This window comes from Lepus europaeus, chromosome 19, assembly GCF_033115175.1.
Source record: "Lepus europaeus isolate LE1 chromosome 19, mLepTim1.pri, whole genome shotgun sequence".
Taxonomy (NCBI): domain Eukaryota; kingdom Metazoa; phylum Chordata; class Mammalia; order Lagomorpha; family Leporidae; genus Lepus; species Lepus europaeus.
The window spans coordinates 60,978,355-61,004,549 of NC_084845.1; the positions used below are offsets into that span (position 1 = coordinate 60,978,355).

The 26,195-nt window shown below is 46.8% G+C and overlaps 1 protein-coding gene across 2 annotated transcripts; it reads right to left on the reverse strand.

Annotated features, from left to right (window-relative positions):
* Window positions 1–3,478: 3,478 nt before the first annotated feature.
* On the reverse strand, window positions 3,479–25,438 carry TMEM170A (transmembrane protein 170A). Of its 2 annotated transcripts, none has more exons than XM_062177893.1 (3): window positions 25,183–25,438; window positions 9,276–9,377; window positions 3,479–6,944 (listed from the first exon to the last, which is right to left on the reverse strand). In XM_062177893.1, the coding sequence occupies exons 1-3, from the start codon at window positions 25,316–25,318 to the stop codon at window positions 6,814–6,816; spliced, it is 369 nt and encodes a 122-aa protein (XP_062033877.1). In that variant the 5' UTR covers window positions 25,319–25,438; the 3' UTR covers window positions 3,479–6,813. The 2 variants fall into 2 exon arrangements, with proteins under 2 accessions (XP_062033877.1, XP_062033876.1); XM_062177892.1 differs by having other exon boundaries at window positions 9,207–9,377.
* Between the last annotated feature and the right edge of the window lie 757 nt (window positions 25,439–26,195).

Consider the following 26,195-nt stretch of genomic DNA (forward strand, 5'->3'; position numbering starts at 1 on the left):
CTCAAGATACACTTCAAACACCATTAAAATCTATCCATTTGGAGTGCACAGTTCAGTAGTTTGCTCTGTTCAGTGAGTTGTGCAATTATCACCAAATCAACTTTAGAATATTTCACCACTGGGGCTGGCGCTGTGCCGTAGTGGGTGAGGTCGCCGCCTGCGGTGCTGGCATCCTATATGGGTGCTGGTTCAAGACCCAGCTGCTCCACTTCCGATCCAGCCCTCTGCTGTGGCCTGGGAAAGCAGTGGAAGATGGCCCAAGTGCTTGGACCCCTGCAACCACATGGGAGACCAGGAAGAAACACCTGACTCCTGGCTTCGGATTGGCGCAGCTCTGGCCATTGTGGCCAATTGGGGAGTGAATCAGCGGATGGAAGACCTCTCCCTCTCTGCCTCTCCTTCTCTGTGTAACTGTGACTTTCAAATAAATAAATAAATCTTGAATATTTCACCACACTGGAAGGAAACTCCTGTTCCACCGATAGTCATCCCCACTTCTGCTCAATCCCTAGCCTCTACAGGTTCGTCTGCAGTGGGCATTTCATGCCTATAGAATTGTATGATGCAGGGTCTTTTGTAACTGGCTTCTTTCACTTAGTGTGACATTTTAAAAATTAATTTCTTTTAGGTGTATCTTAGAAGTAGAGTGCTCCATCATATGCTAACTGTTGTTTCACCTTTTCAGGAGCTGCCAAACTTCTCCCAGCCCTTGCTCTTTTCATATTCTTACTAGGCTTGTATGAAGGTCTGTTTTTCCACTCTCCAATTCTTTTTTTATTACAGCCATCTTCATGAGTGTGAAGTGGCATCTGTCATTTAGATTTCATTTTTCTGACATTATTAGGCATCTCTTCATGTCTTTATTGGCCATTTCATACGGTCTCTGTAGAATTATCTTCAGATCCTTTGCCTATTTTTAAATTGGGTTGTCTTTTTTATTGTTGGTTTATAAATTCTGAGTTCCAATACCTAATAAAATATGACTTGAAAGCATTTCTGGTATTTCATAAGTTCTGCACCTTTGTCTGTTGAAGTGTGAGGGTTTTTTTGTTTTTAATTTATTTAACAGGTAGAGTTATAGACAGTGGGAGATAGAGACAGAGAGAAAGGTCTTCCCTCTGTTGGTTCAGCCCCAAATGGCCACTACGGCCGGCGCTGCACCGATCTGAAGCCAGGAGCCAGGTGCTTCTTCCTGGTCTCCCATGCGGGTGCAGGGGCTCAAGCACCTGGGCCATCCTCCACTGTCTTCCCGGGCCACAGCAGAGAGCTGGACTGGAAGAGGAGCAACTGGGACTAGAACCTGGCACCAACATGGGATGCCAGCGCCGCAGATGGAAGACTAACCAAGTGAGCACGGTGCCGGCCCCGAGGTATAAGTTTTTAAATTCTATGTCTCTTTATCCTTGGGCTGTTGGGGTTGTAGCTCAGAAAACTTTACCGGAGCCAAGATAACAATACTAACTACTTTCTTCCAACAGTTTTATAGTTTTAATTTTTTAAAAGATATTTTTATTTATTTGAGAGGTAGAGTTATAGACAGTGAGAGGGAGAGACAGAGAGAGAGAGGTCTTCCTTCCATTGGTTCACTCTCCAAATGGCTGCAACAGCCAGAGCTACGCCGATCTGAAGCCAGGAGCCAGGTGTAGAAGGCTGGGTGTACAGGCCACCATCTTCTACTGCCTTCCCAGGCCACAACAGAGACCTGGATTGGAAGAGGAGCAGCCCGGACCAGAACCGGCGCCCATGTGGGATGCTGGAGCTGCAAGCGGAGGATTAACCTACTGCTGCACTGAGCCAGCTCCATATAGTTTTAATTCTTATATTTAGGTCTGTGATCCATTGAAACAGACTTTTCTTATGGAGAGTAATTGGATAGATGTGAGGGGCAGATGTTTGGCAGAGCAGTTAGGTTGAGGCTGGGGTCACCTGTACCACACATCAGAGGGCCTCATTCTTGTTCTGGCTACCCTGCTTCCAATCCAGCTTCCTACTCAGAGGAAGTAGATGATGGCTGAAGGCCATAGATCCCTGGCACTCAAGTGGGAGACCCAGATGGAGTTCTGAGCTCCTGGCTTTGGCTTGGCCCAGCCCCAGCTGTTGCAGGTATTTGGGGAGTCATAAAAAAGATGGAAGCTTGCTCTCTGCCTGCCACCCAGCTGTCTGCTTTCAAATAAAAAATGAATATGAATTTTTAGAGAGATGTGAAATTTTGACCTAATACTGTATTCGGGAGTCTACCGTTCCTGGCTTCCTGGATGGTGTATACGGACCCTGACAAATGGGGAAGAGGCCTTTTGTGTCCTCCCTGGGGGCGAGTCTGGGAAAAAGGATGTGCTAGTGCTCTCTAGTAGCCTCTCTCCAAGCAGATCTCAGCACTCCACATAGCTGTTCAGATTCCAAACTACCCATCCTGACCACTTTAAGGGTAACCAGAGTGGAAACCATTTTCTATTGTGTCAGATAGTGGAGATTTAAAAAAAAAAAAAAAGTGATGCTTTGCAAGCCAAATCCAATCAAAAACATAGTCCATGTATGCAAGGGGTCTTTAAAAAGTTCATAGAAAATGTATACTGTGAAGAAACTACATGGATTTCACAACTTTTTGCTCCATATTGATCTTTTAATTCCATTTCTCCACAAACTTTTTGAAGCATCCTATTAGATTTAAAAGTTTTTTATGTGAATTTTAGTTGCCAGTACTTAAGCAACTGAGAGATTTAAAACAACCTAGATTTCCAGCTTCCCTTGAGAAACTGGAAAATCCAGCAGGACTGCACTCAATCCCAAAAAGCAGGTTGGAACCAAGCAACAGCTGGCCCCGGTACTAATCTCCCTGCTGCACATAAAGGCTCCTAGTTCACTGTAGCTCTGTTGTTCTGGCAATACATTAGGGGTCTCCCATAGCCTCGTTCTACCCTGGATTATCACCTCTTTGGAAACTCTAAGTTCCTCCCCTGTGGAGTCTATCCATCCACTCTGGAGGTCTTCTGGCTGTGTTGTGCACATACAGGTACCCTGCTCTGTATCACCTGGAGAGCCAGAGGCACTGCCTCCTGATCTGTGTGGGAGTCACCCACGCCTACACACTGTACAAGTCTGCAATGCCCGGCAATGCAGCAGTCATCTCGTGAACATGAGATTAAACTATCCAGATTGGACACTGCAACTTGCTGAAAATGACAGAACAGGAAGAGATTTACAATGTCACTGAGGCTATTAAATAAAGCAAACGTGGGTGGACTTCAGGTGGACTCGCTAGAAATATACACTGTTCACACACGATGTCAGCCTTCAGCCATCCCAGTAGAATCATACAGAAGCTTCTTGATCACAATGTGGCCCAGAAGAGAGTCAGGTTCGCCAGTAACTACACTTTAATCACAGCTTTGAACAAGAATTTTACCACAAACTAGCTAAGGATCTGAACATAAAAGATATACAGTTAGCCATACATATTAAATACTAAGTTATTTAAAAGAAAAACCACAAAGTCATCTGTAACTGTATTACAAAAGACTAAACCCACTGGCCACTGAACAAGAAACACAATTCCAACTGCAGGATTCAAAGTAATTCTTTATTGATACACATTTACACTAGAATTAGAAATGTCAGTAGAAAAATAAAATTTAAATAATTTTCTATTGTACAAAGATTTGATCGTTTCGACTCTAGCGGTTTGTGAAATAAGCTAATACAAAAGTAAGGCCAATTTTAGTCACAACCAGCCTTACAGAGTGTACAGAAGAGACTTCCACGTCCACAACACTTTCTGTGTGTGGGCTGCGGAGGGCATGAGGGCTTCACATTCCAGGAAAAGCTTCCTCAGGGGAGGTGGTGTGTGCTGCACTGGGATTAAGCACGGAATTTGGATCAGAACATTTGGAAAAGACACTGGAATCAAAAGCCAACATATAATTTAAAAACTTGAAAAAAACAAAAACCTAAGGAAGAATGCAATTACTCGCAGGCGCTTTCCCTCACTAGTTGGAACATTTCGTAAGTAGCGTCCTGCCGCACTCATCGCTATGCTTCTCTTACAGCATTCACTGCTCTTTGTGTACGGAGTTTTCCCAAAATGCCTTTCCCCTTAAGCCCCAGGTTAAAGAATCAAGAGCTCAGCTTTTACGCTTATGGGCTGCCACCCTTCTCCTCACAGAAACAAAACAAAAAAACAAACAAGAAGGAAAAGTGGAAGCAAAGCTGAGAGAATGGCAGCTACATTTGTCTTCAAGAAAACTGGTTGGCAAAAACTCCCCAAAAACAAAAGAAGATAAAATAAAATGTTTAACTTAACTGCCAACATTCTTCAATCTGAGCAATCACTCCCAAGCAATTCTGTATGTGAGACCCCCCCCCAAAAAAAAAAAAACACAAAATGGAATGGACATTCTTTATCGTTCAATTAGTTTCTCTCTGAAAACCTTTCACAAAGGAAAGTCTATATACAATTATTCACAGGCAAATGCTTCACATACAGTGATGGGTGAAATATTCAACAATTTGAAGATAACATTTTATATCTGAAGTTTAAAGAAACAGTATATAGAGTATAACAAGAAACAGATGGAACAAAGACATGTTTCAAAATTCCTTAATTTTGTGTCTTGGTTCTAAAGAAAAATAACCTAACATTTTAATCATGGGTCATTATGTTTAAAAGTTAGTTTTCAGGGGGAGGGGCCCTGTGAAATTGGATCTGAAAGAAATGCTTAGCTGAGAACTCTCACAGGAAGCATCCTCCAAGGACCGTAGAAACCATTTCCCATAACCAAAGTGCAAAACTGCCCCAATTACTTACACTCAAAGGATAATTTCCAAAATCACAACTCCTTGCATTGAAAACTGGAATCTTTAAAACTCTGCTTGGAAGAAAATTTAGAGTTTCTTGTTGGGGAAACTGGAAAGGACACGTGGCTTCATTCCAACTCTACTTCTAATTTTCCACCCTGGGTATCTGTTACCATAATTTGTGATAAGTGGTCTAATTAGTCAGGAGAAAATATCCAGTGAATTTTTCTGATTCCTTTGTCAGTTTCCTCTACGACTGTCCCTCCAAAATTGGTCTTCCTGGGTATTCTTTTTTTTTTTTTTTTTTTTTTTTTTTGACAGAAAGAGTGGATAGTGAGAGACAGAGAAAGTTCTTCCTTTTGCTGTTGGTTCACCCTCCAATGGCTGCTGCGGCCGGCGCACCGCACTGATCCAAAGCCAGGAGCCAGGTGCTTCTCCTGGTCTCCCATGGGGTGCAGGGCCCAAGCACTTGGGCCATCCTCCACTGCACTCCCGGGCCACAGCAGAGAGCTGGCCTGGAAGAAGAGCACCCGGGATAGAATTCGGTGTCCCAATTGGGACTAGAACCTGGGGTGCTGGCGCCGCAGGTGGAAGATTAGCCTAGTGAGCCGCGGCACCGGCCTTCCTGGGTATTCTTAATCAGAAGCCAGAGTATACACTGCTTGAAATGCAATAGATATGTTCTTGTGCATATGACTTCGAGAGCACAATGAAAACTCACCTTTAAAAAATGTCAGATTTAGTTACCAGAAACCTATTTTGAAAACAGACAACAACAACTATATTTCATACAAAACTGTTTAGGTGGTAAGGATCAAGTTGGGTAATTAATTTTTACAATCCTTTCCCTTTTAAAGGTCACAGTTTTCAGGCCTTTTAATAAAAAACAAAGCTAAGGAGCAGAAACTCGGTTTTTTTTAAATTAATCTATTTAATTCTCTTGAATAAAAATGTAAAGGGCAGGGAGGGAGCTTATTGGAAATGAAACCTCAGGCACTTTATGGGAGCTGACACCCAATACTGTAAGGGGGGTTGAGGAGTCCCCCAGTAAACACAGTTAGACTAAGAGATCAACAACCACCAACTCTAGTTTCAGCTGCACTTCTGGTTTCTTAAAAGCCATCAGTAAACAAACTCACTAAGAAAAAATATAACAGAATGTTCATGAAGTATCTTATTTGTGTCTCTGTCTAATGAGTATTCTAACCAATCTGGCTTAAAATTGTCAATTCAACCCATTTAACAGGGAATGTTTTCAATTAAGCTAAATAAAATTAACAGAACTAAAAGTGATAGGAAAAGGTAATATAAAAATTCTAAAGGTCTCCATTAGCTAGCTTATTTGAGAAATCTACTAGACAACAAATTCAGATCTCTTAAAATATATTAAATAATCAGAGGTCAAGATAGGTATCTATAAAATGTCACATTATTCAATAGTTATCTACTTTGTCTTCTAACAGTGGAACCAAAGCCACTACTTGAGTTATACTTTTTTTTTTTTTGCCCGTTATATTTCATCAAACTTGTTCTCAAAGCCATTCTCAACCAAAACCTAATTGGCATTTACTGTCATGAAGATGTAACAAAAGCATAGTTTGCCAAATTTTAATCAAGATTAGATCAACTAGGATTGTAGTACAGAATACCCTGCTCATTTAAAAGAAACCGTGTGAAATATGCAACACTTCATTTTCTCACAGAATATTGTAAATTTCAGTGCAAGTGACCCTGACCCAGAGGCATGGTTGGCCTGCCTTGGGTGAAGGTGCAATGTGTTAAGCTACTTAAATTAAGTATCTATGAAAAAGAAAGTCAAAGAAAGTTGTTTTGTTTTGGTGGAAAACAACAAGAATCCGCAAAGATCTCAATTTTTGGAGCATCAAACCGAAGACAGGGCTGGGTTGTTGGTTTTCGCACTCATGTTCATTCAAGTGGCTTCTGTGTGAAACACTGCACTCCATGTTTTCTTTCTGAAGGCTCTATCAAACTCAGGTTGGATATCACAGCAAAGGGGGTATGCTAGAGAGTTGCTAAAATCCGCAGAAAGGAGACCAGCACCACGCAGAAGGTCTGTCCCGTGCCCAGGGTGAGGGCTTCAAAGGGTATCATTTCCTTCCCTGCTGCTCGGTAAACTCCAGCAATTGCTGCACCTGATTAAAAACAGCAGGGGAGTTGAGAAAAAAAGGGAAAAAAATTAAGGTTAACCAAAACATGAAAATACAGCTCTTTAATAAAATTCTACTCCAAGTGGACTGTTCTAGATTTTAGATTAAAACTGAAATATACAAATATTTTGTTTTTCCTATTCTCTCTGCTGACTACTCTAGTTTTAAAGTACTCCTTAAATAATCTGCAAGTCATTGAAATGTGCTTTCAAATGTAGACTCCCTGAAATGAGTCTTATGGATTTACTCAATAAAATAATCTAGATTAATAAAATTTTTTAAAAAAAGACAATTCCCAAATGACCTGACTGTGAACTCAAAAACATCTCTTTATTCCCATGCCAATTATCCCCATACCTAGCATTTAACTGTTGTCTAATAAATTCCTGGCATTAAATGACAAATAATCTTCTGAGTGAGAGTGAGCAAAAAATCTTTCAGACTGCACGGAATCCCTGCTCCTGGGGTACTCAAAGTTCCTTTCTAGAAATGGACAGAGGAAGAAGCAAGGGGGTGGAAAAGGCAGAGGTGAGGTTCTAAAACATAAAACTTATTAATTCAAAAGGAAGAGGAAACAGATTCCTTTCTGTTTCCCATATCATTGTTTTCCTTATGTTAGGGTAACTTTCTAGAAACTGACAAAACAAAACAAAAACTATCTACTCTGATACCCATCTGAGTTGCTATAACAACTCGGCACCATACCAAGAAAGTCAAAATTTCATTAGTTCAAAAGGACAAATCCAGATTTCTCAGATGACCCCCAGTATGCATCACTCACACACACACTCACACACAGTTTGTTCCAAACAAAACCCTTCTTGGTCACAGAGTGTCTATTCATTTAAGTATGTATTTATGGAATACTTCTGTTTTCTAGTGTGCAATCCCCAGCCTTCAGATGCTCAGAATCTAGCTAGGGACATCAGATTCAGATTAATTTTCATTAATGCAAGATAACACCTAGTGTGGCAATCAAATGTCCATGCATTTTACCAATGTGATACGAGACAGTAACATTCTAACAAGAATAAGGAACAATATTAATCTGAGGTTGGTTGCCTTGAATACTGATGACTTCAAAATGCCCTCCTCCAGTGTCAATGCATACATTCCGGTCAGTAACATCTGAAAGGCACATGTTTCACTGGGCCCCTCTGTTACTCAGCTCTTCAAAAAGAGTGAGTTGGGTAGAAAGAAGCTTGAGGAACTGGAACTTGGCCCTAAAATGGGATCTGGAGGGAAAAAGGGAAGAAAGAAAAAAGCCTACCAGAGGCAGCAGCAAAACTGGAAGGGAACAGTCTACTTGCTAAACACTGGCATCTGCTGCACACCTACCAGGGTGTGAGGGTGGTAGTACTGCTGCTATTGTACTTAAGAGGAAACTGAGATGGGTCCAAGAGACAAGGTCACTTTGTCCCACAAAAGCACTTGTCAAGGAGGCAGATGGAGATTTCTGCTTGAAGCTCAAAATTTAAAATCACAGTGGAAAAAAATAGTTACAAATTAGATTTTAAGAATATACTTATGTTTGCATGTACATTTACAAAAACAGAATAAACACCAAAATGCAACCATGGTCTTAACTGTGAGATGGGATAATGGAGACTTGGAATTTTGCTTACTTATAATTTTAATTCATACAAAATGCACAGGTTTGTATTTAAACTTGAACTTAAAAATGATTTAAAGTTCTTCCTGTTATTGTGGCCTGTGACATGGGCAAAAGCCAAAAACAAACAAAAATATAACACACACAAAACAAGCCCGGTAACAGGAAACAGGCTTAAAAACAATTCCTAACATCAGTGTTATTCCAAGTCTCGTTCAGTAAGTCTTGAAGGGAGAAAATAAGCAGGATACATCTCAGGTGCTTTTCTCAACAAGGATTCTGTCGTTGGAGTGACCCTTCCATCCTTACAAGAAGCCACAGCTGGCCGAGGAGAAGTGACTAGTCAGCTTGCAATGCCACCAGTCACGGGGCAGCAGCTTCCAGACAGGCCGGTGACCTGTCTCACAAGATCGACCTCACAAAACTTAACACGGCTTCCCTGAAGCCAGGGAACAAAATCTGAAGGCAAAGAGGCTGGCCCAATGACCGGGGTCTGGGTGTGAGAAAAAAACCAACACATGAAAAGACACTCCTTTTTTTCTTCATCCCACGCAGATGATGTTTCTAAAATGGGGCCTGAAAGGAACTGGCTAATCATATTAAATGTTTCAACTAGTATTTAATGTCTAACATACTTGTCAAGATTCCAGCAGTAATTGGTCCCACGATGCCCATCAACAGGATGCTTACAGACATGAACCTACCATATTTGTGATGTCTGAGGGTGAAGAGGGCCAGTAATCCAGCAGGGACATGAAAGAAGAGAGATGACACCAGTGCCCACAGGAACACCCCGTACCACATCTCTGTGAGGAAAGACAAAGAAGGGCTGCATGTCACCGACCTTCCAGACATGACCACTGAAAAGGTACTCATCACACCCGCTGACTTCCAAAAGCACCCGGTTGGGGAGGAGGCATTTGCCTGGCAGTTAACATGCTGGAGTTTGGTTCCTGGCTCCAGCTCCTGACTCCAGCTTCCCGCCAAATCGGACCCTGGAGGCAGCAGTGATGGCTCCTGACACCCACATGGGAGACACAGATTACATTCCTGGCTCTGGCCCAGGTCCCAGCAGGCATTAGGAGAAAGAACCAGTGGATGGGAGTTCTTTCTGTCTCTATCTTTCAAATAAATAAAAATTAAAACAGCTGCAACACAGTTTCAGTTTTAAATTATCTTCCACAGACTACCACCTGTCTTTGTAAGAAAAGACATTTTTTTTGGTGCGAGGGCATTTGGTACAGCAGCTTAAGTTACCACCTGGGATGCCCACATCCCAGAACAGAGTGCTTGGTTCAAGTCCTGGCTACTGTACTTCTGACCCAGCTTAATGCACATTTAGGAGGCAGCAAATGAAGGCCTGCATACTCCCACATGGAGGAACCAGATGGAGGGAGTTCCACATCCTGTTTTCAGCTTGGCCCAGCCCTGGCTGTTGCAGGCATTAGGGGACTGATCCAGCAGGTGAACAGTCTCTCTCACTCACTCACTCTGCCTTTCAAATAAAATGAAAATAAAGACTTTTTTGAACCCATGCCCATTTATTTACATATTGTCTATGGCTGCTTTCCAAAGATGCTAACAGTGGCAGAAACCATATGGCTTACAAAGCCTGAAATATTTACAGGCTAGTCCTTGACAGAAAAAGCTGAGCAACCCCCGAGAAGAAACCTCTATCCTCAAACTAAAAAATGCTTCAACCAGATTTGCAAATTGATCTAAGTAATTTCCCTCCCATGCAAAGCACAAGCATAAGGCACCATGCTAGGGTATTATGCTGGTCTTGCCTGCCTTTTGATCATTCAGTCCTCTAACATGGGAAAGGTCCACAATGACATTCATTCAAGTCATTTTAAAGACAATGCAACGTCAAACTAACCCTCCTTTTAGGATATCAAATCCTTTAAGATGCGAAATAAATACTAGAAAAATAGAAGTATGTAAAGACATACATAATAGAAGTATGTAAAGTATATTAAAGACAAATGGCAGGTCAGTGACACAGGATGGAAGAGCAGCTTCCTACTCAGACTTGTAACTCAGGCAACAGTAAAATATTTTATCACCAGCTATGCATAACCACCTACACATGAGGTGCCTTAGAAAAAAACAAAAACAAAACCACTACCATCCTGCCTTCAAGCAACTTCACGATTTGGTAAATGATAGACACCTTATCATTCCCCCATGAACCCAAGGCAAGACTGAAGAATTCTCCAGAGTGCTTTGGCTACTCACGTGGAGAAAATGAGGGGCTACAGCACCTAAAACCCACTGTCCACAGCACAGCAGCAGGCAGTTTTGAAGATCAGCAAACAGCTCAATCTGGCAGGAGTTCCTGACTTCCACGCTGCTGACACTCAAACTCTAATTCTTCCCTGTGCGGGCTGCGTGTGTATTGCTGGAAATGCAGCAGCATCCCTGGCCAGAAGCACTCTCTTCCCAGCTGTATTAACCAAAAATATCTCCAGGCACTGCCAAATGTCACTAGGGTGGCAAAAACGTTCTGATTAAAAATCACTGGCTTGGGGCCGGCGCCGTGGCTCAACAGGCTAATCCTCCGCCTTGCGGCGCCGGCACACCGGGTTCTAGTCCCCGTCGGGGCACCAATCCTGTCCCGGTTGCCCCTCTTCCAGGCCAGCTCTCTGCTGTGGCCAGGGAGTGCAGTGGAGGATGGCCCAAGTGTTTGGGCTCTGCACCCCATGGGAGACCAGGATAAGCACCTGGCTCCTGCCATCGGAACAGCGCGGTGCGCCGGCCGCAGCGCGCTACCGCAGCGGCCATTAGAGGGTGAACCAATGGCAAAGGAAGACCTTTCTCTCTGTCTCTCTCTCTCTCTCACTGTCCACTCTGCCTGTCAAAAATAAAAAAAAAAATAAATAAAAATAATAATTAAAAAAAAAAATCACTGGCTTGGGGCCGGCCTCTAACACTGGCATCCCATATAGGAGACCTGGAAGAAGCTCCTGGCTCCCGGCTTTGTATTGGCTCAGCACCGGCATTTGTGGCCATTTGGGGGAGTGAACCAGTTGGTGGAAGACCTCTCTCTCTCTCTCTCTGTGTAACTCTTTCAAATAAATAAAATAAACTTTTTTTTTAAAGATTTATTTATTTGAAAGTCAGAGTTACACAGAGAGAGGAGAGGCAGAGAGAGAGAGGTCTTCCATCCGTTGGTTCACTCCCCAACTGGCCGCAACAGCCAGAGCTGCGCTGATCCGAAGTCTGGAGCCAGGAGCTTCTTCTGGGTCTCCCACGTGGGTGCAGGGGCCCAAGGACTTAGGCCATCTTCTACTGCTTCCCAGGCCATAGCAGAGAGCTGGATCAGAAGAGGAGCAACTGGGACTAGAACTGGTGCCCATATGGGATGCTGGCGCTTCACACCAGAGCATTAACCCTCTGCGCCACAGCGCCAGCCCCAATAAAAAAAAAAAAAATCTTAAAAAAAATACAATCATTGGCTTGACTGAAACAGTTTATAAGAGCAACAATATGAGGGCTGGGGTTGTGGTGCACTGGGTAAAGCCGCAGCCTGCAATGCTGGCATGAGTTCATGTCTTGGCTGCCCCATTTCTGAACCAACTCCCTGCTAATGCACCTGGGAAAGCAGCGAGGATGGGCAAGTAAGTATCTGGACCCCTGCCATCCACATAGGAGACCTGGGACGAAGCTCCTGGCTTCAGCTTGGCCTGGCACTGGCCATGGCTGCCACGTGGGAAGTTACCAGCTGGTAGATCTCCCCATCTGTCTTTCCCTCCCTCTCTGTAATTCTTTAAAAATAAATAAATAAATCTAAAAAAGGGAAGGAAGTGGGGCTGACATTGTTTTGTAGCAGGTGAAGCCACCAAGTAGGACGGCAGCATCCCATATGGATGCTATTTCAAGTCCTGGCTGTTCCACTTCCTTTTTTTTAAGGTTTTTTTTTTTTAAAAAAGATTTATTTATTTATTTATTTATTTATTTGAAAGTCAGAGTTACACAGAAAGAGAAGAGGCAGAGAGAGAGGTCTTCCATCTAATGGTTTACTCTCAGATGGCTGCAACGGCTAGTGCTGTGCTGATCTGAAGCCAGGAGCCAGGAGCTTCTTCCAGGTCTCCCATACGGGTGCAGGGGCCCAAGGACTTAGGCCATCTTCTACTGCTTTCCTAGGATATAGCAGAGAGCTGGATCAGAAGAGGAGCAGCCAGGTCTCAAACCAGTGCCCATATGGGATGCCAGCACTTCAGGCCAGGGCTTTAACCCGCTGTGCCACAGCGCCAGCCCCATGGGCTGTTCCACTTCTAATGAATCAGCTCCCTGCTAGGCCAGAGAAAAGCAGTGGAAGGTGGCCAAAGTAATGGGCCCCTGCACCCACATGGTAGACCTGAACGAAGCTCCAGGTTTTGGCCTGGTCCAGCCCTGGCCAATGTAGCCAGCTAGGGAGTGAATCAGCAAATGAAAGATCTCTCTCCATGTCTGGCTGCTGTCTGTATACCTCTGCTGTCTGTATAACGCTAACTTTCAAATACATAAATAAATCTCTAAAGAAAAGCAAAAAGAGCAACAGAAGTTAAAGCTACAAAGAGAGATGGGGTGGAGAGAGTCACACTATGGGGAGCTAAGAACCCAGACTAAGGACTTCACAGGGAAGTCCTAGGAAGCTTTGGAAGGGCTGCTACAGGTTCCGGGCAGTGAAGAGCTGTCAGCACATTATGCTGTGCGCCTCGCCAGATGCACCCAGTTGGAATATAAACCAGAAAACTATCTTTTCAGAGAGTAATTTGGAAATGAAATGTGTATAACCTTTGCTACAATGACTTTCTTTCCAGAACACATTCTACAGGAATACACACCCAGGACATGAGGCTCCCAGCAGTGTTGCCGCTGATGGTAAAAACTGGCTTGGAAAACACTGAGTGCATCCACACGGTGGAGCTCTGCACTAGCAGTGTGACACGAGGTAGTCGTTTTGCCTGCAGTTAGGATGCCAGTAAGATGCCTGCATCTCACCTCACAACAGGCACCCACTCCGGCTTCCAATTCCTGCTTTCTGCTAACACTGACCCTCAAGTAGCTGGGTCCCTGCCAAAGCCTGAATTTCATTCCTGGCTCTAATGTTTGGGAAGTGAACCAGCAAATGCAAGTTTTCTGTCACTAACATAAATAAACTAAAAATTCTAAAAATATTTGATAAGGACAGAGTGATGTGTTAAGATGCCTGAGCTATACTGCTAACAGAAAAAAAGCATGTTGCGAATAGTTATGTAGAATACGATGTTTCTCAAAGAACAAAATGTATGTGTGTAAATGCTTCTACATATTCAGAGAAAACTCTGAACATGCTGATTTAATAAATATTTACTCTGCACACAGGTGCTGCGCCAATGCTTTACAAACACTAACTCACGCAGTCCTCAGAACAGCTCTGAAGGGCCTACTATCTGCAGCGGAGGGAGGTTAAGACACCAGTCAATGGGAGCAGATGCTTAGCAGTTAGGATGCTCGCGTCCCATATTGGAGGGCCTGGGTTTGATACACAGTTCTAGCTCTGGACTCCAGCTTCCCACCAATGCAGACCCTGGGAGGCAGCGGTGATGTCCTGTCACCCACATGGGAGATCTGGACTGAATTCCTGCTTTTGTGCCCCCTACACACATTGTGGGCATCTGGGGAGTGAACCAGCAAATGAGAGGTCCCCCTATATGTCTCTCTGCCTCTCAAATGTAAAAAAATTAAATTAAAAATATAAACATATAAAAAATAATGACACACTAATATTTCCATAAATATATGTGTATATGTAAATATTCACATACATACATACACATATTCGTAATTACTACCCATTCTGCACCAAAGGAAAAACCAGGTTTCTAGCCAACAGTGACAACCGAAACTGATCCTCAGCAGCCAGTGCCCACCCGTCTGGAAACACACCTACACTCCACTACAGCTTCTTTTCCAGCCAGCAGTCAGGCTAGAAGGCTTCCTGGCCTCACTGCGGGGGAGACTCACCCTCTCTTGTTAGCAGCAGCTCCCAGGCTGTAGTGCCTGGTCTGAGTACGGCCCCTACCTCCTAAACGCACACCTGTAAGAGCTCTGGCACTCATAGATCCCTCCTGCCTAGATGTACTCTGGCTCAGTCGGAGCAGCCTGGCCTCCCCAGGTAAGGCCCCTGCTACACCACCATGGCCAACTCATCCCTAAGGCACAGCCAAGCACCATGCAATTCCCTTCCAAAGCAAAAACACCATCTTCAACTCCAGCGTCCTCCCCAGCTCCTCCCCACATCTCTCTGAGACCATGACCACCCTAACAGCTGGTTTGCAGAAGGTTCCATGATGGCACCAGGAACGCCACTGCCCTGCAGGAGACAAATGAGATGTAAGCCTGCCTCCAAGAACTTGGAGCAGTCAACACCTGGCTGCTGGCCGCCACCACTGAGTGGAGACCACCAGTGACTGAGCCTCTGCTGTTTTGCGAGCCCTTGTGTTTCAGAGGTAACCGCTGCTTTCTGAGGTAACCTGAGGCACCACTGGAGCATGGTTCTCGACCAAAAAGCTTAGTCTGGGAGTCGGCGCGTCTCCGTGTGGGCGTCGATCCAAGTCCTAGCTGCTCCATTTCCTATCCAGCTCTCTGCTGTGGCCTGGGAAAGCAGTAAAGGATAGCCTAAGACCTTGGGTCCCTACATACACAAAGAGATCCGGAAGAAGCTCCTGGCTTCTGGCTTTGGATGGGCCCAGCACCAGCCATTGCAGCCATGTGGGGAGTGAACCAGTGAATGGAAAACCCCTCTCTGCCTCTCCTTCTCTGTGTAACTCTGACTTTCAAATAAATAAATAAATCTTTAAAAAAAAAAAAGTTCAGTCTGGGGCGAGGGTTTGGTCTTGTGATTGTAACACCACTTGGGACACCCACATGCCACATCACAGTGCCCGGTTCAAGTCCCATCTCTGCTCCCGATTCCAGCTTCCGGCTAACATGCAGAAAATAATGGCTCCAGAAGTTGAGTCCCTACCACTCACATGGGGGACCTGGAGTGAGTTCCAGCCCTGGCCATTGTGGACACTTGGGGAGTGAAACAGCAAATTAGAGTTTGTTCCTCACCTCTCAAATAAATAAAAATAAAGCATCCTTTATAGCTTGCTTTAAAAAAAAAAAAAAAACTATAAAGGAAAAAGGTGAGTCTGGATATAGCTTAGGGTGAGAGTGAAGGTTAGGGTTAAGCCTGGTATGGGCTCAGTTATGTACCCCCAAACTCAGGTTAAAAATGGTAAGAATGTGGCCTTCTAAAAGCAAGAGATCTCAGTCTCTTGGTATCTCTCTCTGCCACGGGAGGACACACTGACAAGGAAGCCGCCTGAGAGCAAGGACGAGGCCCCTCACGAGAACCTGACCATACTGGCACCCTGATCTCCAAACCTGAAAAGTAAGTGTCTGTTGTTTAAGTCACTCAGCCTGCAGTAAGTATCATTATGGCGGCCCCAGCTAAGATGACACTCACCCCATTCACCTCCCCAGGTCTCAGCACCTGACCAAGAAGGCAACCCACATCTCAACTGTCGTAAAAGCTTAAAGACTTTTGTAAACAGGATCTGCGCTGCAGGTTCCCTGGTTTTCTGAGAGGGGAAGCACGCTGCAACCCCAAGCCCCACGCCATACCCACTAGTGACTTCAGCGCCTGCATATTTCCTAAGGTATCACTTCAGTCACTTGCAGCAGGAAAAAGGCTGTATCACAGATGACACTTTTCAGACGGTGGACTTTTACAGGACTCTAACGGCAAAAGCAAACCCAAATCTATAAAATGCTTCTTAAAAAAACTGATTTCCCTTTAATCTACTGCACTTTAATTTGCCATCTACCTAATAGCTATGTATCGATCATCATAGAGTGTTTTTCACTTTCCTGGCTCCACACACCGTCAAGAATATTTGTCTACGTATCTTACAGGATCTTCTTGTTCACTGCTTCAAATCAAGTGCATTATCGTCAGCTATGTTTACCTTGGCAGCTGGACACAGGTTAGTCCATTTGTGCTGCTCTAACAAAGATCTTTTTGGCTCGCAGTCTTAGAAGCCCAACATCAAGGGGCCACATTGAGTGAGGGCCTTCAGCTGTAATCCAGTGGAAAGCACTACACAGGCAAGAGAGAAAATGAGACTGCAAGAGGGGGCTGCACTTGCTTTCACAACAAACCCACTCCTGCAATAATGACATCGATCCAAATCTCCTTTTAAAAGTCCTACCTCTCAGCCAGCGCTGTGGCTTAACAGGCTAATCCTCCGCCTCGCGGTGCCGGCATACCGGGTTCTAGTCCTGGTCGGGGCGCCGGATTCTATCCCGGTTGCCCCTCTTCCAGGCCAGCTCTCTGCTGTGGCCCGGGAGTGCAGAGGAGGATGGCCCAAGTCCTTGGGCCCTGCACCCGCATGGGAGACCAGAAGCTCCTGGCTTCGGATCAGCACGATGAGCCGGCCACAGCGGCCATTGGAGGGTGAACCAACGGCAAAAAGGAAGACCTTTCTCTCTGTCTCTCTCTCTCACTATCCACTCTGCCTGTCCAAAAAAAAAAAAAAAAAAAAAAAAAAAAAGTCCTACCTCTCTTGAACTCTTTACTTAACAGAGTTAATCATATGTGTATAAAGTCAATTGAAAATAGAGCTCAGTAAAAAATAAGAGAGGGAGGAGGAAGTTTTTTAACTGTAAATCTGTATAGTTCTGCATACATTCCTATGGACTTACTTCTAAGGGTACAGTTTAAAAACTTGTCATGGGATTCCAAATCCCATTAAGCTTGGTGGTAAAAATGCCATCTTAATTGTTAAAGTGATCATATTAAGTGTTAAAGTGAACAATAGATAGGATTAAGTGTTAAAGTGATCATATAAATAGGATCAAGTGCCTGGTAATAGTAACAGAATTAAAAGGGAGACAATGTTCCAACATGGGAAGCTGTCCACACAGCAGACTCATAATGACAATTGCTTTAAGTAACACTCTGACCTCAGAATCAGCCCTTAAGGCTTCCTGGTCTGGAGGAAAAGCCCATGAGAGCATTTCAGGCATGGAAAGCCAAGACACTGTGGCAAAAAATGTTCTACATGAAGGATCTCTGTGAGTGAGATCCCAACAGAAAGAAGTGGCCATCAAAGAAGGATATACTTTTCTCTAAAGACAGGAGAGAACTTCCACTTTGCTTATGACCTTATCCGAATACTGATATAATTTGTGAACTCAAAAGGCCTCCACGAGCCTAGAAAGTTCATGTCAAGAGCCTTGGTGGTCACTGACATCATACATAAGGGTGTCAATTGTGGGGCTGGTGCTGTGGCATAGCAGGTAAAGCTGCTGCGGCATAGCAGGTAAAGCCACTGCCTGCAGTGCCAACATTCCATACAGCTGCCAGTTCAAGTCCCGGCTGCTCCACTTCCAATGCAGCTCTCTGCTATGGCCTAGGAAAGCAGTTGAAAATGGCCCATGTCCTTGGGCTCCTGCACCCGCGTGGGAGACCTAGAGGAAGCTCCTGGCTCCTGGCTTTGGATCAGTACAGCTCCGGTCGTTGCAGCCATCTGGGGAGTGAACCAGCGGATGCAAGACCTCTCTCTCTCTCTGCCTCTTTTCAACTCTGCCTTCCAAATAAAAAATAAATCTTTTTTTTTTAAAGAGTGTTAATTGTTAAATTAACAACAGGGGTCACTGTGTACTAACTCCCCATGCAGGACCTCTGTCCTCAATGACTTGTATTATGAAAGTTAACTATAAAACTAGTTCTTAAACAGTTTGTGTGTATGTGTGTGTGTGTAAATTTTTGAAATCCTTACTTAGCATACAGTTGGTCTTCTGTGTACAAAGTTAACTGAAAATGAAACTTAATGGAGAATGGGACTAGTACGGGGAGAGGGAGGAGGAGGTGGGGTGGGAGTGTGGGTGGGAGGGCAGGTATGATGGGAAGAATAACTATATTCCTAAATGTGTACTTAGGAAATTTGTATTACTCAAAAAATAAATTTAAAAAAAGTCACACCTCTCAAGGCTATGACACTGGGGATTCAGTGTCCAACGAACCCTGGGGGACACGCTCAAACCACAGCAGTAGCTAAAGGCACATCAGTTCACTGCTGTGGAGTGCAATGAGGCAATTCTTCTGTAATAAAAGACTACCAGGAGAAATGAATCAAGATCAAGCATTGTGGCTGAATGGGCCCCCCAAAGATGTTAACATCCTCATCCCCCAAACCTGAGCTGTTACCTCACCTGGCAAAAGTGGCTTTGCAGTTGTGTCTAAATTAAGGATCCTGCAAAGGGAGATTAACCTGGGTTTTCCAGGCTGACCTAATGTAGTCACAAGTGTCCTCAGAAGAGGGAGACAGGAGGTCAGAGTCAGAGAGGTTCAAAGATGCTCTGTGCTGCTGGCTTTGGAGCACAGGAAGGGACCACGAGCGGAGGAGTGCAGGTGGCCTGTAAAGCTGGGAAAGGCAGGAAACAGAATCTTCCGAGAGCCTCCACAAGGAATGCAGGCCTGCCAGTGAGACTGTGGACTTCTGATCTCTAGAATTATAGACGCTGTTGTTGTTTTTGTGTGTACTTCAGATTTATTTATTTGAAAGGCAGAGGAACAGAGAGACAGAGAACTGTCCATCTGCTTGTTCACTGTCCAAATGGCTACCAACAGCCGGGCCTGGGCCAGGCTGAACCCAGCAGCCAGGAACTCCATCCAGGTCTCTTACATGGGTGGCAGGGTCCTAAATACTTAGGCCATTTTCCACTACCTTCCCAACTGTACTCACAGAGAACTGGATTAGAAGTGGAGTAGCCAGTTCTCAAACTGGCACTCTGATATGGGATCTTTACTGATATGGGATTCAGAAGCTGCACAACAATGCTGGCCCATTTTGCTGTTTTAAGCTGCTGAATTTGTGCTTGTTAATCAAATATTTATTGAGTACATTCTATATGCCAGGTATATCAGTGCAAAATAAAACAAGACAGGATCCCGGCCTGCCCTCAAAGAGCTCATCACAGGGCCCTGTATTCACATGGGAGACCCAGAAGAAGTTCCTGGCTCCTGGCATCAGATTGGCTCAGCTCTGGCAATTGCAGCCATTTGAGGAGTGAACCAGCAGATGGAAGACCACTCCCCCTCTCTCCCTCTCTCTATCTCTCTCAGTAACTTTTTCTTTTTCTTTTTTTTTTTTTTTGGACAGGCAGAGTTAGACAGTGAGAGAGACAGAGAAAGGTCTTCCTTCTGTTGGTTAACCTCCCAAATGGCCGCTATGGCTAGCACGCTGTGGCCGGCACGCTATGCCGATCCGAAGCCAGGAGCCAGGTGCTTCCTCCTGGTCTCCCATGCGGGTGCAGGGCCCAAGCACTTGGGCCATCCTCCACTGCCCTCCCGGGCCACAGCAGAGAGTTGGACTGGAAGAGGAGCAACCAGGACAGAATCTGGTGCCCCAACCGGGACTAGAACCCAGTGTCCCAGCGCCGCAGGCGGAGGATTAGCCTGGGGAGCCGCAGTGCCGGCCCCCTCTCTCAGTAAGTCTTACAAATAAATAAATTAAAAACAAAAAAGAGCTCATAACCTTCATAATATATTTATGGGGTGGGTGCTGTTGCAGCAGGTTAAGATGCGCCTTGGGACACCCACATCCCATAGGGGGGGTGCCTGAGACAGAGTCCTGCTTCTGCTTCTTCAGGTCCAGCTTCCAGCTAAGGTACATCCTGGGAGATAGCAGATGATGGCTCAAAGCAGTTGGATCCTTGCCACCCATATGGGAGACCTGGATGGAGTTCCAAGCTCCTGGCTTTGGCCTGGCCCCACTCTGGTTGTTGCAGATATCTGGTGAGTTAACCAGTGGATAGAAGACCTCTGTTTCTTTCTCTTTCAAATAAAAAAAAAAAAAAAAAAAAAACTTTTAAAAATCTATTTTTAAATGGACATTCCAGGGAAAGAAAAGCCAGGGAGAGCACAATCCTTTAGGTGATTCTGGATTAACCAAAGGGGTTTATTCTTGATGGCTCCTTGGCAATAGCTGAGGCACCTCATTTCTCAGCTAGGCCTCAGACCACCTGCCCTGGCCCCAGTCAGCAGGAAAGGAAAGCTAAGCCAAGTGGGCAGTGTGAAGTTCAGCATTCGGGCAGTGTTGCAGCTGGTCCCACTGTGACCTTATGCTGCGGGTGAACACGGCCAACTCCTCCAAAGCCAGAGTCCTACACAGACCACGTCAGTCCTTCTGGGTCCTGTGACTCCAAGCTGGGGCTGGACTGGCAGGAAGCTAATCCCCCCCCAGCCTGCATCTCCACACTGGCCACTGGGAGACAGTTCTCCTGCCAAATCCCACCCAATCCCTTAACCCCCCACCCCAGTAGATCCTTCTGTCCCCCGACTCCTCAACAACCATGACTTGCTGTCAGGACGACCAGTTCTGTCTGCTGCCTGTCTCCTGAAACTCCTACTTCCTTTGCTTCCACCGCTGCTCTTGGAACGTGCCCCTGAGGCCTGCACACCCCTGGTCTCTTGGTCCTAGCCAGGCCAACCCGTGCCTGCTTGATCCAGCCTTCCACCTTTTCTCCACATAAAGCCAGTAATTAATGCAACTGGGTGTAGGGTATGTCACTGAGGTGACAGAAATACTCTCCAGCCAATTTTTTTTTTTCCCCGACAGGCAGAGTTAGACAGTGAGAGAGAGAAAGGTCTTCCTTTTCTGTTGGTTCACCCCCCAAATGGCCGCTACGGCCAGCGTACTGTGCCGATCTGAAGCCAGGAGCCAGGTGTTTCTCCTGGTCTCCCATGGGGGTGCAGGGCACAAGCACTTGGGCCATCTTCCACTGCACTCCCAGGCCACAGCAGAGAGCTGGACTGGAAGAAGGGCAACCGGGACAGAAACCGGCGCCCCAACCAGGACTAGAACCCAGTGTGCCGGCACCACAGGCGGAGGATTAGCCTAGTGAGCCGCGGTGCCGGCCCTCTCCAGCCAATTGTAATGATGGTCATACAATCCTGTAACCATGCTGAAAATTTCTAGGTTGTACACTTAAAAGAAAGTGGGGGTGGGGGTGATGGGGGTTTGTTCTACTGGTTGCTGCTGCCAGGGAAACCCACATTAGGTACTGAAGCAATTGGCCCCAAGTGCCGGCTCTGCTTCAGTCCAGATTCCTGCTAATGTGCAACCCAGGAAGCCCAGTCTGAGTTCCTGGCTCCCAGCCTCAGCCTACGCCAGCCCCAGCTGTTGCAGGCATTTGGGGAGTGGACCAGTGGATGGGAGATTTCTCACTTTGTCTCACAAAAACTTTTTTAAAGTCAACCCATCCCTCCTCTGCCCACAACCCTCTGCCACGGCCCTCCAGGATCTGAGCTCACTCCCTCCCTGCTCCTTGTCCACATCTCCCAGCCAGGCGCACTGCCTCCCTAGTGTTACTCAAGCCCCGGTGGGGCCTCTGAGTCTGCTGCTCCCTCACTGAGCATGTTCTTCCTCCAGGAGCTGCAGGGCTCCTTCCACACTTCCTCAGGTCTCTGCTCTGAAGTCACCATCACCGAGGGCTTCCCTCTGTGGAATCACGCTGCAGCCTGGACACGTGCGCTCTGCCACTTCCTATGCTCCTATCCTGTCTCAAGTCACCATCAGCGGTTCCATGCCACACTTGCGTTTCTTTGCTGTTTTCCTATTAGGAGGAAAGCTCCATATGGGACCAGTCTGTTTTGTTCACTAGGGTTTCTTGGTGCCTAGAAAACAATCAGCACTCAATAGACAAGGAAATGTTGAGTGAATGGATGACCGGTCCAACAGTGTGAACTGTTCTTGAATCCAGGAAGGGCACAACTGAAGCGCTAATGCATTTTTGTTTAATTACCACAGGATACACTCTGACCGAGAATTAACGAAATCCGTGTCATCAGAAAGTCAATGTCATTCTTCATACAAAAAAAAAAAAAAAAAAAAAGATGGTCTTGTCTTGGTATTCCGAAATATTGAGAGAAAGAAACAAAGAAAGAAAAAAAAGGAAGGTTAGGTATAACCTAAATGGCTAGATTGGAAATGCAGGTAAAATAATCCAATTCAAAGCTTCCTTGTAAAGATACACTACAGAAATTTCCCAAGCAATGATTCTGCCATAATGAGTTGGCATAAAGTCAAGTAACCTCTTTTGTCAGACGAAAATAGAAACCATACCAGATTCAGGAAGAATGAAATTCATATTAAGTAAGTTTCAGTGTCTTAAACAGGCTCAAACTTCATGCACCTATGACACCATCAGTCTAGCTAAAGATCAGACACGGCGGGGAGGCTGTTTCCCACCCTACTGCGGTCAACCTGAGCTCGAGGCTGTGGCCCATACATGGTTACGCCCCCAGCCCAGAGCCTGCATTTGGCTGCATGTGTGTGCTTGATGAATGAATGACAGCTGGTATGGACATCTTCAATTCCCACGCCCACACGCTATGGTGTGAATACGGCCTGAGCGACCCCGAGGGCGCGTGTGAGCAAATATAATCCCCACTGAGAGAGAGGTGCTGTCAGAGCAGAAACTTAATCAGACTCTGCCATTGAGCAGCGGGGCCTCTGGGAGCCGATGAGGATTAAGGCCATCAGGGCAGAGCCTCCACCAGTACTGGCAGCTTAAGAAGAGGCAGTGAGACACAAGAAAGCTCCTGTCCCTGGCCATGTCAGGCCCAGTGCCACCCTGGGATTCTGCCAGCAAGGTCATCATCACCAGATGCGGGTCTGCAACCACAGATCCCCAAAACCGCACGCCCCAGAAGACCTCTCTATAAATACCCAGCTCAGTTACTTCATCACCAAATCAGACTAAGCTACCACAGGGGTCATCATAAATCCAACTACGAGTTGTAGTTTAGTATTTTCAGAACAAATTGTGAAAGCAAGCCTTTCCCACAGCTATAGAGTCTACTATGACATTAAACCATCATCCCGAATCCACATACCTTTTCTAAAAAAAAAGGGAATGAAAGATAAACAAAGCAGAATATTCAGTTTCAAGGTGTCCCCTGACATGTGACTTTGAATTATGAAAGGATTAATGTGCCCATACAAAGAAGAGATCGGATAGACACTAGCTTCACCAAATGATCAGTTCGCATTCCCAGAACAGGTGACTGACTCCAAAAACAATTGGCCTGGACTCTTCAAGCTCAAGAAAGTGAAAACAAAAATGGAGGAACTGTTCAAGGCTAAATGAGACTAAAGAGACAAGATGGCTAAGTGGGACCCTTGATCACGCCCTGGAAATTCACACACTCGCCACAGGAAAGCTCTTTGGACAACTAGGGGAAAGTAAATAAGACCTACACATTAGCCAACACTCTATCATTGCTAAAGTTCTTGAGTGATGACGGTTTTGTGGCTAGGGTAGAAAATGTCCTCCTTTGAGAAGACTACATGCTGAAGTCCCAGGCGGCAAGAGCTGAGACTTCCAGAACTTCCTGTCAAACATTTCTGCAGCAAGTTCAAGTATGATATGCATGCATAGGACCATGCACAAGCAAATGACTACAGTCACCAGCTGCCTAACACAGTGTGGCCAAAGGCCAGGGCAGATGTATGGGCTCCCTGGCGATGCTGTAGCTTAGTTTGTCCGAGTAGACTCCACGGTGTTTGTACCAGATGAAATCACTTGGGCTCTTCTCAGAACACAGCCCACGTCAAGTGACGCAGGACTGTAACTGCACAATCGCAATATTAGTGAACCGCAGGAAAGGGCACACGGGTATCTGTTGTAGCGTTCTTTCAAAGCAAACAAGATGGAACCTAATCTCACGCGGGGTGGGGGTGTGGCTCCTCCACACTCAACGTTTCGTTTGTCATCAGGATCTCTGGCATGCCAGGTACTTCTGCTCTGCCTGTCGCCTGTGATCCTCGGGCCGCTTGAAAGGACCCTGAGCTGCCAGGTTCCCCGTTCAGGCGAGGTCACGTCTGCACCTGACCCAACACCGCTCATTATGGCATCAAGCACTCCACAACCTGCTCGGGGGAACCAGGCAGGTGACACACAGCAGGTCCCAGGTGTCCACTGACCGGCGCCCGCAGCCCCTGCCCAGCCCCCTTCCCGGGGGCCCGGCCTCCTGGCTCCCCCGCAGTCACCGAGTCAAGACCGCTCCGCTGTGAGCAGGGCCCGGGTCTGGGCTTCCCGCGGCGCCCAGGGGAGGGAATTTCTCCTCCTCCCGAGGGCCCCAAGCGCTACCGTGCACGACAGCTCCCAAAATCCCTTCCGCCGGGCCCGGCAGAAGCTCCGGCGGGGGCGCACAGAGCTGAACGCCAGCCGCGCAAGGCCCCCGAGCGCGTGGGTGGGAGAAGGCGACAGGTGTCAGTTCCTAGACAGAGCAAGCGGCGGAGACTTAGGGGGCGTCCCGACGGCCCCCAGCGGAGCCGGGACCCCCGCGGCCCAGGTCCCGCCAGCCCGTGCCCCACACACAAGGCGGGCTCGGCCCGGCGCCTCCGGCCCGCCCTCAGCGAGAGCCGGGGGAAGGGGCTCTCGGGCGCGGAAGCGGCGCCTCCTTCCCGGAGACCAACAGCGCCCACCCGGCCGGCCTGGACGCGGGGTCGCCCCTCGAGCCGGCGGCGGCGGCGGCGGCGGCGGCGGGCGCGCAGCGCGCAGGCGCGGGCCGGGGCGGGGCCGTACCTGGGAAGGAGCACAGCGACGTGGAGTTGGGGCACAGCGTCCCGTTGCCCACCCGCGGCACGAGCTTCAGGCTGAGGATCTGCTGCAGGAGCCCGGCCGAGCCCCCGCTGCTGCCGCCGCTCCCCTCGCGCTCCATCCCGCCGCCATTCACCGCACACACAGGCGGGGAGGGCGCCCGACGTGCCGCGGAGGTTCGCTCCCGCACCTCCGTCGCCTCAGCGTCACCTTCGGCCGCGGCCTTTTCCTTCCTCCCACCCCCAACGGCGCGGCCAAAGGATAGTTCCTCCCTCCAATCACAGGGCGCCGCAGATGTGAGGGGCGGGGCGAGAGTTGTTCCCGCCCCTGACGTTGCGTGTGACTGAGGCTACGCCCCCTACTGGAGAAGTCTTTTCTGTTCAAGTAGGGAGAACTCTGGTCTGCGCTTCTCTGCGGCGCCCCCTATCAGAAAGCGAAGGGATTGCATATGCGCCACCATCCCAGAAATGTAGCTTTAAAACCGGGCGGCCACATCGCTGATCTTAACAGATTTGTAAGGTTGTTGTAGCTAACCAGGACTGGACGCCAGTATTTATGAGAGGCTCCTGAACAGATCATTAAAGTCATGAGAGTAGACAGGCTGCGGTTGTGGCTCAGTGAGGCGTCTCATATAGGAGTGCCCTTCCAGTCTCCGCTGCTCAGCTTGTGATCCAGCTCCCTGCTAACGCACCCGGGACAACGGCAGAGGATGGCCCAGGTGCCTCGACCTGCCCCTGCCAGGGCCGGCCAGGATGGAGTTCAGTCTGGCCCAGATCTGGCTGCTGCGTCCGTGTGGGGAGTGAAGCAGCAGATGGAAGATCTCTCTGTCTCCCTGTAGCTCTCTCTGCCTTTCAAACAAATATAAATAAATACATTTTTAAAAAAACAAAGCCGACTGTAGACAGATTACATTCGAATGCAGGCCTGGCACTTGGCTGGGAGGGAGATTGCACACTCCTGTATATTTGTCCCTATACGATGCCAAGAGAAAAAAGCTA

Excerpts from the sequence above, each read along its gene's own strand:
- TMEM170A (XM_062177892.1), bottom strand. The coding sequence starts at position 25,318 with ATGGAGCGCGAGGGGAGCGGCGGCAGCAGCGGGGGCTCGGCCGGGCTC. Across the intron at positions 9,378-25,182 it reads GTCGCTGTGCTCCTTCCCAG|AGATGTGGTACGGGGTGTTC; the intron begins GTACGGCCCCGC and ends CTTTCCTCACAG. Across the intron at positions 6,945-9,206 it reads TACTGCTGGAATCTTGACAA|GTGCAGCAATTGCTGGAGTT; the intron begins GTATGTTAGACA and ends GTTTTTAATCAG.